This window comes from Carassius gibelio, chromosome A9, assembly GCF_023724105.1.
Source record: "Carassius gibelio isolate Cgi1373 ecotype wild population from Czech Republic chromosome A9, carGib1.2-hapl.c, whole genome shotgun sequence".
NCBI classification, from domain to species: Eukaryota; Metazoa; Chordata; class Actinopteri; order Cypriniformes; family Cyprinidae; genus Carassius; species Carassius gibelio.
Genome location: NC_068379.1, coordinates 6,800,009 through 6,812,590, shown reverse-complemented (window position 1 = coordinate 6,812,590; position 12,582 = coordinate 6,800,009). Strand labels below are relative to the sequence as shown.

Here is a 12,582-nt window from a genome sequence, read left to right as displayed (position 1 = left end):
ATGCATTTTTACCATAAGTTGACACATGTTAATAATCGCTTACACATGATAAAACACGTTCAAACGACAAAATACTTAATTATCCAGAGGAATGGCCCATTTATTGTTAGTTTATTGAGTGCAGCGCACTGGCAGTGTGTGTGTGTGTGTGTGAGAGAGAGAGAGAGAGAGAGGAATCACTGACGCGCGCTGGATCTGTTCACGCGCTGTTCCCAGCTGCTCTGCTGCAATGGCGAAGGCGGCGCGCTAAAGAGAGGACTTGGCTGACTTTCCTTTTATTTTACGAAGAATTCTTCAGTCATGCACGACCATCCAGCGCTAAATCCGGCTTGAAGAAGGGCGTGGATCTTACGTTTGAACATTTGATCTGTGATCTGAGCAAACAACAGCCTACATGCAACCGCCCCGACACTTCTCACATCTGCATGCGATAAGCGCCCGGAACCCGCCCGCCTCTCTCCCTCCACCAGCTGATCTGAGCCGGCGAGGACCTGGAGCAGTCTGAACCAGCTGGATCATTATGGCAGAACGCAGTTCCACCGGATTACTGATGATGATGCTGGACCCGTCGCCGGCGGTCGCGATGACTCTCCCGGCGGAGGTGCGCGAGAAGCTGGCGGAGCTCGAGCTGGAGCTCTCCGAGGGTGAGTCGCTGATTTCCGCGTGCAGATTTGCCATCTCCATGCGACATACTCGGTTTCAGAGATCGGGGTTGCATCAGAATTCCCGACGGGTTCATTCATTATTGTGTGTGGATGCGGGCTGTTGGTCACATACACACCTCTCCAAATGCGCTCTGAAATATCTGAACTGTCATCTATATGTTTTTACTACACTCCTTCTGTAGCCTACATATAAAAGCGGTGATGAAGATGATGATAGGTGCAATGCGGGTTCAGTGCTGTGTCAGCAGTGCTTCGGATCACAAAGACCATTCAATCCCTTTAAAAGCAATGCAGTACATCAGCCAGTCATATATTGGTTTAATCCAAACAAACTGCTTTTGGCAAACAAGCAGAAACATTCTGAGCATCATCCTGTTGGTCACGTTGTGTGTGTGTGAAGGAGCTGGAATAAATGCAAGACTTTTAGATTCATAGTTAAGATTTTCAGGTTGTAGAACTATATGGATTGTTCCAACAAGCGAAGCTGCTCAGTATTCACACTGTGCTGTCTGGCTATGGAAATTTCAGCAAGAACCACAGCATGCTTTGCATGTCATGCCCCTGCTGCAAATCTTCCCTAAACATGTCATTTGCTGATAGGAATATTGATTAAACATATATGTTCTTGTGTATAGCCTAAGTCATTTTTATCAATACATGGTCGCTACCATATTTCATCCTGACATACAGTGAATGATGAAAAGTCCAAGATCCATTCTTATTATTTTTTGTATCCTTGACTTGTAACGAGCATCTTTAGTTATAAAAAATCAGATCATAGAGATAAAGCTGTCACGTCTTTATGTAATAACAGATGTGCTGAACTGCAATGGTCCTGAAATCTTTTAAAGTGGAGCATGTCTTCTGTGTAAAACAAAGCAGGAAGAGTTCAAGCTGAACTGGTTAGACCAACCATGTGCCGCTTTCATGACATCTTCCAGCACATCTGTGAGGGAAGGGAATGAGCCTATGATTTGATGACTGTTATTTTAATGAAATTCATACAATTACAGGGCTGTTTTAAAATGATCATTTTGTCAGAACCAATTATGGGCAGTACTCATCCACATGCTATTACACCTCTGATTAGCTCTTTTGAATAGTAGTTCATAAACATGGACAAAGTATTAAGCCGTTAACTGTCAAAAATCTGTGAAGTGCTCAAGTTCTGCCCCACATTTCATTTGATTAGCTCTGGGATGGCAGCACCGGACCTAGTTTCTTGCAGGCTTTGGGAAGTTTCACTGCTGTGGTGTTTTAAAAGGAGACTGCGAGTCCAAAATAGCAGCAGCTCATAAAGTACTGTTGACATACAGTGTCACCGCTGACAGCTCTCACTTCATACCAATATCACACATTTCCCAGTACCGCTTCCCAAAAAACCTACATTTATAAATTCAATATTTGCTTTGTTAAAAATGTAGCATATATCAAACACAAATAAAAGCAGCAGGGTCTCTGAAAACAGCTGGACCCCTGTCCGCTTCCTGTTTGCGTGTGCATAACTTCCTGTCCTGCACACTGTCCGATAGCCATTGTTCTCCGTTACCCTTTAACTGCTGACGTCACCAACTCAACAAGACCCTCAGTATCGGGCTTCTGAATAGTGTTTTGATATTTTCTGAATCTGAATTTATCGGTTCATTTCCCTGAAGGTAGAGTCTGAAGTTAAACAGGTTGTATTTGGGTTGCAGTTCTACATCAGAGGTTCAAATGTCATGTGCTACAAAAAGTTCTCAGTGTGTTAGCTCAAAAGATGTGTAGAGCGATGTTAGACGGAGGGAGTTTCTGCTTATTATTCTTGGTTAGAGATCTTAATGGAGAGTCCCAGTTCAGGACTTGGTTAATCTTTCCCTGAGACCCCCGTCCCGAGGCTGTTTCTCTAGTCTTTTTGAGGTTTAAAATTGATTCAGCAAAGAAATCTCCACCAAATAGAGAATCGTGACGAGTAAAATGTGCCAAAATTTGCCACGATGAACTGTGAATGATGTAATAGAGTTTCCCTACACTCTCAAACTATATTAAGCATATTTTGCAGTAAACTTACAATACATTTTTATTTCCGTCATTTACAGTGCTGTAAATCAGATTGTCACTCTTCACCATTGTTAAAGTCATTAAGTCATTGTCTTTTTGTCAGATTTTCTAATCCTTTTTTTCTTTTTCCTTTTTCAAAGTTTGTAATGTTGTGATTCACCTCATAGCTGGCTACTTTGGATTATGCCTTATAACTTTTTAACAAAGGATTTTTTCAGTCAAAAAGTGTTCAGAATGCTCTATAGTGATTTCCTGTGAACCAGTGGCTGGAGTTTGTATTTAGTTTTTCCTTTAATCAAATGCACTGATATTTGAGAATGTTTTGTGGGTATTGCTAAATTAGATATTATTTGCAGTAACCTGTATGTGTCTTGAAGCAGCCCTTAGTTGTCTAATTTTAGCATAGTTTCCAAACAATCACAACTTCCCTGACACTTTCTCTCAGAAACAGGTGTGATGTCAAGACACTTCTTTCAGTGATATTTGTCAGGAAATCCAGGCATGTCATGTGTGGCATTCCTAAGAATTGCTTCCAACAGCTTCGAGTGAGAAATGAGTAGATATAATTGTTGGAGGGGCTCATCTTAGTGACCCAAGGTTGACCTCCAGAAGTTATTATCATGACTTTCATGGGAAAGGTGCAGAGGTGTAAGGCTTTGATCAGGGAGCCATGCAGACGTGCCGAGCTGTTGACCTCGATATGGATCAGCGCTGGAGAGATGGGGCATAAAACAGTGCAAGAAGACAAATTGTGTACATTAACTCCTGCGGCTAGGCCCTGCTTGTCGCATTTCTTCATCGCTCACACCTCCAGTTTGTAGTGATGCCTCAAAAACACATTATAGCAAACATCTGTATAGTATTGCTCAACAGTAAAGAATTTGATGCAACTGGGTTGAGTTTTGGCTTGGTTTTGTAATATTACTATTACTATGCACCTGTTAGATTCATTTGAGGCTGAATTCGTGCATACTGACCCTGTAGAGATTCTTAGATAACAATTTAGCACAAGAAACACCATTCACTATTAACTAGGTGCTTATTTATACCTTATTCTGCCTGACCATATTCTAGATCCCTTAAACTACTAACTTAGGCTACTTAATATCAGTAAGATGCAAATTAGGAGTTTACTAAGAGAAACTCTGTTACCAGTTTTTTTTTTCTTTCATTTTTTAAATTACACATTTTCAAGAATATGGGTTTTGTTTAAGTTAGCAATGCAAATCATGAATTGATTTAGGATGCAGGATAAATAAACCTCAGAAAGAATACATCCATGCATGGTAACGTACCAAATGTGAATGCTGAAACTTTTATTTATTTGGCAGGAAACTTTTCACCCCTAGTCTATATAGCTGTTTGTAATTGCTGGTTTGAGGGTTTGTTAGTCCTTCTTTGTCCCTGGGCAGCAACGTCAAAGTCATTTTCCCGTCTTGTTGCCATATTTGCAGTCTGAGCAAGTGTGTTCGGTGGGTTTCTTCCAGGAACACAGCACTGAGTAAGGAGTGTGGGACTGTGATTAGACTGCACAAGCACTAACTCTGGCTCTGGATGTGTCTCACTCCAGGGTTTCTGCGTTTGAGGGGGTTTCTGTGGTCTTTTGATGGAGCTTTCATTAGTGTGAGGCCAGGATAGAAGTAAGAGTTTGTCTGGAGGTTTCCTCAGGCAGATAGTAAGACATGTAAAACCACTGTGAAACACCATACTGAGAATGACAGGCTAGGGTTCAAGCAGAGGCAGCGGTGAGAAATGAGACAAGAGACTTTACTTTGACTTAAAGCTGCAGTAGGTAACTTTTGTAAATATATATTTTTTTACATATTTGTTAAACCTGTCATTATGTCCTGACAGTAGAATATGAGACAGATAATCTGTGAAAAAATCAAGCTCCTCTGGCTCCTCCCAGTGGTCCTATTGCCATTTGCAGAAAATCCATCGCTCCCAGTAAGAAACAACCAATCAGAGCTGCGGTCTGTAACTTTGTTTGTGTTCAAAATGTAGAAAAATGTATATAATAAGCGAGTACACCATGAATTCATTTTCCAAACCGTGTTTTTGGCTTGTCCTGAATCACTAGGGTGCACCTATAATAAGTGTTTATATTCGGACTATTTTAGATTGCTTCGGGGGTACCGCGGAGGAGTAACCCAGTACCTTTGTGATTCTTCATAGACATAAACAGAGAGAAGTAGTTCCGGCTACGATGTCCTTCCGCAAGCCGCAAGCAGTTCTGTTTGTTAACCGCTAGAGCGTCAAAAGTTACCTACCGCAGCTTTAACTCTTTTCACTCAGAATTTGCTCAATTTCAGAAACAGTTAAGAAGCTGAGAATTAAAAATTTAATTTTGTAGTAGAAAGGCTGAGATAATATTTTCTTGTAAAACAAGATCCAATAATCTCCAATATTGTTTTATTGACAATATTTTTTTCACAGTGTATGTTGTCTGTAATTGCTGTGGGAAATAAAACTTGATAAAAGACCATGAAATACTCAACTTTTATACTAGTCAACACAATATTGCACTTAGTGGAGGTTAAATTTGGTTTGTGAATTCCAAGTTTAATTTCCTGGACTCTTTAAGGTTGGCAGTGCGCCTGAGGGGAACTTTCTTCCCTGTGCTCCAGTCAGATTACTGGATTGGGATGATAAGGTCAGGTCACTCTTGGACTGCTATTGTCTGTGGCCGGGCTCACATGAGTCAACATTTCTGCAGCGTGTAATCATAGCACACAAGTCAGAAACACACCACTCCAGCGTAACTCTTGGAATGTGCCCTTTTTGGAAGGTACCTAAAAAGAAATGCATTTCTAGGAAAGTGAATAGAGCTACATGAATTATAGGAAAATTTGTTGGGAAATAAGAAACACTTTATTCTGTAGGATTTTTTTTATCAATCACAATTTGCATATAATATACTGTATATACACACAAACACACACATACACTGACATTATTGGAGTGCATTTTACTAGAAAATACTATTTCGATCTTTTTACTTCAAAATGTTTATTTTGTTTAGTTCATGATTTTTCAATGCTTTACTTGATCTATTTATGCCATTTTTACTAAATTGCTCTCCGTTTATGAGTATCAAACTTAAATGGTTTCAGAGGGAATCCTTTCAATTTTTTTCAGTTACTAATACATTTCCACTATCAAAAGTTGCCAACATGAGCAAACAAAGAACACGTGTAGTTTTTAACTACCATTACAATAAATACTGTAAAAATATATTGGTGATTTTTGCTACTACATGTTAACAAAGAGACTATTGTGTAAAGTTGCATCAATAAAGCTGTTTATAAGATACTTGGAAGATGATAGAAGTGATAGAATTAGTTTTGCGGGTGCATGATTATTAATGTTTAACAAAAAAAAGATAATTTCCTCTGCGTATGTTTGTAAACAAGTTTTATCATGCAGTGTAGGAACTCTGACACATTACAATATGTTTAAAAAGTTTGTCTTTTGACACCCATCACTTTAATAAATGAAAATGATTAATAATCACTCTTAAATCCAAATGCTCAAATAAAAAAATAAAATACTAAAGTGATTGTAAGATTGACTCGCATTAAATTGTTTCCTAGATTTCTTATCTTAAACCATGTGCTGACCGCAGAAGGGAAAAGAAAGCTTGTCCTTGGCTGCTGACTTGCACCCAAACAGTATCCCAGCTTTATAAACTCTAATGTGATAGCTTTGGCCATCTCATGCGAGATACGCAAGGCTTTTGCCTGAGGCTGTGGAGAATAGATTTTCTGAGGGGGTCATAAATTTTTTAAGCTTGTGCCTGAAAGCATGGGAAGGCTTCAGAGTGTTATGCGTACACTGTGCTGCTGTATAGGTGTGTGTGTGTGTGTCTGGGTTTGTTGTTTTATAGGCCATGTTCTGTTTGTTGAAACGAGTCTCTTCTCTTTCAGAGGCTCAACATCCCGCTGCATGTCATGCTTTGTCACCGACGGCTAGGTTTCAAACACTGATGTTTATTTTTTGCTAAATTTCTTTCGTTTCATGCTATAAATTTAAATATCACTAATTAATCAACTGTACTATGGGAAAGCAATATGTTATTTCATTTCACTTCAACCTATCGCTAGCACTGTTCTTTTTTTGGGCTAGTCATGTTTTATTTACCAATGTTTTTGTTAGCACAGTCTACAGCTCAGACTAATGGAGTCACTCAGCACATTTAGGGGCAGTGATCTCTTTCTAAAAACCTTTTGTTTGGACAGTTACCAAATGGATTGCGTTGGTTTATCACCATTTTCACATCATTTGCAGCTACATGACATCCTTGTGTTAGCAAACATTCCATTTAGATGAATGTACTAATTTGTGCTGTGCTTTCCTCGTAATATGAAAATAAACATACGACAGAAAAGGCAGTGGTGAGAAAGCAGCAGTTAAGAAAGTATCTGATCATAGTGATATGGATATGTTTGTACCAGATTAACAGGTCAGTGCTCCAATCAAGTTACGTCTTGTTTAATTATACAACTCTTTATACTGTAGATTTGATTTTTTTTTTTTTTTTATTATTTTTTTGCAGTAGTAAATATGAAAGGTGTCAGTGTCACTTATTTTTTTCAGTTTCTACTATAAAGCAGTCCTTCAGTGTGATCATGTTTTTACTTGCGTATGTCTGAATTTGATGGGTTGAACAGAAGAAATGAAGCACAGAAGATTTTAATTTCACAGAAGGCGGAGCCCCATAGCCACACCTACCTCATTTACTACAGACCAATGGTAGTTTGAAGGTTTAATAATCGGAGTCGACCATTTTAGAAAGTTTGCTTTGGCAAGCTTTTTCAAACCCTGAAACACTACTTTGTTTTAATCTGATTTTGTTCGAAGATGTCACACCACTTTGTTCTCTGATTTCGCTTGAACATAGCTGGGCCTGTACATTAGCATGTTGCTAGGCTACAACTCCATATGTACAAAAAAAAAATCATGCAATTAATTCTAAACTTAACTCCAATAAAGTGTTAGATGAAAAAAAGAGCCTCCACATTTCCATTGTCACTAATGTGATGCATGAAGCAAAGCTTACTTAGAGGCAAATTTCAGAGCACACAGAGCTTGTGTGTGTGTGTCACTGCTGTATATTAATTATCAGTCATCTCTTTAACTCTTTAACAAATATTCTCTGGCTTGTTGTGTTTTCATCATACAGCCACTCTCTCAAGAGGTATTTAGTGCTTGCAGAGCTCTTGAAGAAGGACTGAGGCGGTGTGTTTTGTAGTGGATTGATTTATTTCTGGCAGGAGTCCTGGCCGTGTGATTGAAAGCCCTTGAGCTGATTGCTAGTGCACATTTTAATTTCACTCCCAGGATCCTGTGCTGGCTTTTAGCTTACATCTGCTGTCAGATCACAGGGGTCTAGGGTGAGATTGAACAAGTGTTTTAATAATCAATTCATTTGATCCCAAGACTACATAAAACATGTTAAACTACATAAAACATGTTTTTGCCAAGATCCAAATGTGCAAAATAAGGATGGTTGGCTTTTCATCTATAAAGTTTACATCCAGAGATTCAAGAGTATTTTATGGTCTATCTATCATTGTGATATTTTCATTTTACATTATTCTATGCAATAATTCACATTTAAAATCTCAACAATCAAAACCATAATTTTAACTGTATTATGTTTACATAAAGTCTTTTTTTTTTTTGCATTGCATTTAGGATGCAGTCATCAAATAATATCAGAATATCATAATGCAAAGCAAAGCTTATTAGTATTTTTTTAACCAAAATACAATCTATAAATGAAATTCACCCTTAAATGTTCCAGGTGTGTTTTGATTTTTGAGGCTGTGTGATAACAATAAAGCGCTGTATGAATGGAGTTTCTGAGAGGCACAGAGAGCATGTGATGGGGTGCTGCTGTACCTGCTGTGTTTACGTCAGTGGCAGTGCCACGAGGAAATGAGCAGCGTTTGATCTCAGCAGAGGCAGACACCAGTGATTGTCCACTGTCCAGAATCCCTCACTGCCTCCATCTGTCTGCTTTAGCCCCTCAGCTGGGTACAAAAAATCATTTGGTGAACTCTCATTGGCCCACAGAACACCAATCACACCTAAACCATCCTGGAGCGGAGGAACGGGACTCTGTAAACCCCAATGAGAATCACAGAAAGAGCAACAGAGACAGACGTGATATATCGCCCTCCAAAGTGTCCTTTGGAGTGAAAACAATCATGGCCGCCATATTGAAGGGTCGTTCCATACCCGAAGTGCCCAAAAATTGGCCTCTTCAAAGGGCCCTTCGGAATGAAGGATTTCGAAGGGTACAACGGATGGACACTTCAGGTTCCCATGATCCTTTCCGCAGATTCTTTGCAAGATGTGGGCTCGAGATAAATGGTAATTCAATAAATAGTTGTTTGGTCCCCTACACCCTTCAACCATTCAAAGCTCTCACTTCATAGGGCAAGCTCTCAGGGATTAGGGCATAGGGATGAGACCTTCTGAATGGAACGCAGGGCAGATTAGGTCTGGCCAGAGGTGTCAAGTAACGAAGTACAAATACTTTGTTACCTTACTTAAGTAGAAATTTTGGGTATCTCTACTTTACTTGACTGTGCGATTTTCATCGGATTTTGAGCCGAATTCTGACACGTGCGACTATTTTTCTGGTCGGGCTGGTTTTCAGCATTGTCATGCGTCGTTGGTCGTGCTAAACGAGAGGCTATTAACCTCTCCCGACCGGCACACAGCACACAGAATTGCGCATATCACCAAAGAAGTGTTTATCCCGGGAAAGCTTGTTTATTCTGAAACAGCCACAAACATCCGGGTTCTGAGGGATCTTACGTGTTGATTACCCACGTATGGTGTGAGCAGTCAAATCGCAACTCGAAGATCGGACCGTACAGTGAGCACATAAAAATCGTGAGCTTTGGCTTTACATGCGATCTACTCGTACAGTGTGAGTTGCTACCTTGCCGAAATCGCACAGAAATCACACTGTGTATGCCCGGCTTAATTATTTTTCTATATTTTGCTGAAGTGTGTCAGTGGAAAATATCAGTTTACATTTCAAAACATTCATTTTGCCGTTGTCAGACTGCTTGTGCATTCAAAATCGCACTAGATTATTATTAAAATTAATGGCAAACTGATATTTCCTTCTGACACACTACAGCAAAACATATAAATAACTGTCTCAAAACCCTTTATTGGGGTGAAAATACTAATGTGCCTAAGACTTCTGCACAGTACTGTACTTTACAAACGACATTGTTGCTACTTTATAAAGAATGACCATACAGTAATTCACAGAACTGATTAAAGACAGTGACAGACAGCACTAAACTAAATATCAGAATGATTGACAGAGATACAGTAGAAACATTATGTGTGGTTTTGTATTAAATAAAAAATGTGAAATACATTTATTAGCCTTAGAGTAAGGGAAGCACAACTTGAAAAATGAGAGCATCCAAGGTGAAAGCTATGGATTTATAAAAAATATTAGTAATGTTCTTTAAAGTTATATATATATATATTTTTTTTTGTTGTGGCTCTTTTTTTTTTTAGTATCGATTCAGGCACCGGTACCATTTTAAAAGTATCGAAAAGGCACTGGACCCTACTTAGAAGTTATTATTTCTCACTGGCTCATTTACCAAATGGGTGCTTTCTCTTCTTCCTCCACAAACTAAGCTTCTGTAGGTAGCTCGGTAGCGAGACGTTTTAATAAATTATCGTTTGCGATTGGCAACGCGATTGACAATGTTGTGATAAGTAGACTATACCAACTTTGTAACTCGTTACACCCCCCCCCCCCCACCCACACACTGGTCATAGCAGATGTACCGAATACAGGAAGGTTTCAGTCAAGAATGTATCAGGAGTATGAGTAATTTTTCATTTTTAGTTTTTGATTAATCGCTTGGATTAATCATTCATTTTGACAGAACTATAATGTTTATTGTAAATAGTCAACCATACAAGAGTAATTGTTACTAAGCCTGCACTAATGTTCTTGTCCATTGCCCTCACAGATTCCTGCAGCTAAGCTTGGATGTACATTTACATTCCATTAAAGGTTATTGATGACAAGCCTCTGAAGTTTGACTTTTTGCACCATAACAATACTTCTAGGCAACTAGTCATCATATCTCTAGCTCTTTAATGTATTTGCATTTTCAATGGGCATATATGTGGCTGAAACATGTAGTCTAGTGCATCCCAAATTTTTCAACATGAAAGAAAAATGTTTTTTTTTAAGGGGGTGGGGTAGAGCACAATAGGCCACTGTGGCGTGGCCTAAGCTTTTGTTCTTGATGGAATTTTTTTTCCTTACATTAGTTTTACTTTTATACTTTAAGTAGTTTTGAAACCAGTACTTTTACACTTTTACTTGAGTAAAAAGCTTGAGTTTATACTTCAACTTCTACAAAAGTCTTTTTAAACCCTAGTATCTATACTTGTACTTGAGTAATGAATGTGAATACTTTTGACACCAGTGAATCTGGCAGGAATTGTTGGTGGATGGAATGAATAACCAGTGCTCTTGCCACCTTCAATACCATGACTGAGGTGAGACCCTTGAGCAAGACACTGAGCCTCTGCCCTCTGCTCCGGGTGTGTGTTCACTGCTGTGTGTATGCACTTGGATGGGTTAAATGCAGAGCACAAATTCTGAGTATCGGTCAACATACTTGACCACATGACACTTCACTTCAGTTTACTATAAGATTAAAAATTTGTTGGAGTTAAACAAGCTGATAATGTTACACTTAGTAGCACAAAGCATCCCATAGAATGAAACTTAATATATCTGCCTTACCTGATCTGAAATAATAGATACATTTTATATCTCTATATATATTGCAACATACAATACTTTTTTTTCAAAGATACTTTTTTTTTTTTCAAATAATCTCATTAGTTTCTCTTAGACAGCAATGAGACTTTGCTAACATCTCCAATTTCTCAACTTTGTCTTGCAAGAACAAGACCTAGCTAATCTCACATTAACAAAGTGATGACTACGGATGGGTCGAAAAGTCGATCGGCTTTCCTAATTGACTGACTAGTGAATTAGTAGACCATCATGATCCAATCGTAGTCATCTTTTTGTTTCCAGTGTCCCCAAGTGTCCTTTTGTAGTGTTTCATAACTCCTGTCAAATTCATGATTGGGACATACTGTAGGTGGCTAAAGCCCATGTTTTTTCTGGACAGCAGTCAAGGAGGGTTTTTTCAAGCCAGACCCATGCTTCAATCTGGCCACTCGTCTCCAGTGTGGCCTGCACTAATATAAAACACATGATCTGATCCAGTCAACTAAAGACAATCACCTGACATCGGCTTATTGAGGTCTATAAATCCTGTATTTGTTTTCAGGAAAAAGCCTGGATTTTTTGAGAGAAAACGTTTGTTATGAACAGTGACACATGACCATAACCAAATGAATGGTGGAGATGCTTGGCTCTCCGCTCCTTTCACAGTTTATGGGTAAATATTATGCGTAATTGAGGAATGCCCATGTGACTTTGTGTCAGAGGTCAGCGTGGCAGATCCTTGGAGTATTTCACAGATCAATGTGTCCAAAGCCTTTGGAAGTCTATGCTGTATGGACATATGCCTGATTGATTGGTTTTCCTTCATCTCATTAAAGACGAACAAAGCATTACTGCTATTAGATCAAAGTGGCACAAAGGGTTAAAATTGGCATGTTTCTTTATAATAGCTGTGTGAGTCTAATCCTGAGCTGAACTGCTGGGATGCATGAAAAATGTCTCCATGTGAGAAATTTCTGGGTGGATGGCCAGCACTCAGCAGGCACAGGGGGCTTTTGTGTCCGAGCTCTTTTCACTGCCCACAAAGAAAACCCATTATCACACTAGTGGTGCAAC

The 12,582-nt window shown here is 39.0% G+C and overlaps 1 protein-coding gene across 2 annotated transcripts in view; it reads left to right on the top strand.

Moving 5' to 3' along the window:
- Nucleotides 1-171: 171 nt before the first annotated feature.
- LOC128019544 (disco-interacting protein 2 homolog A) overlaps nucleotides 172-12,582 on the top strand; it is a 112,804-nt gene continuing 100,393 nt past the window's right edge. For both annotated transcript variants that reach the window (XM_052605592.1, XM_052605594.1), the window contains exon 1: nucleotides 172-644. In XM_052605592.1, the coding sequence (XP_052461552.1) occupies nucleotides 521-644 (124 nt within the window). In that variant the 5' untranslated portion in view covers nucleotides 172-520. The remainder of the gene's footprint in view (nucleotides 645-12,582) is intronic.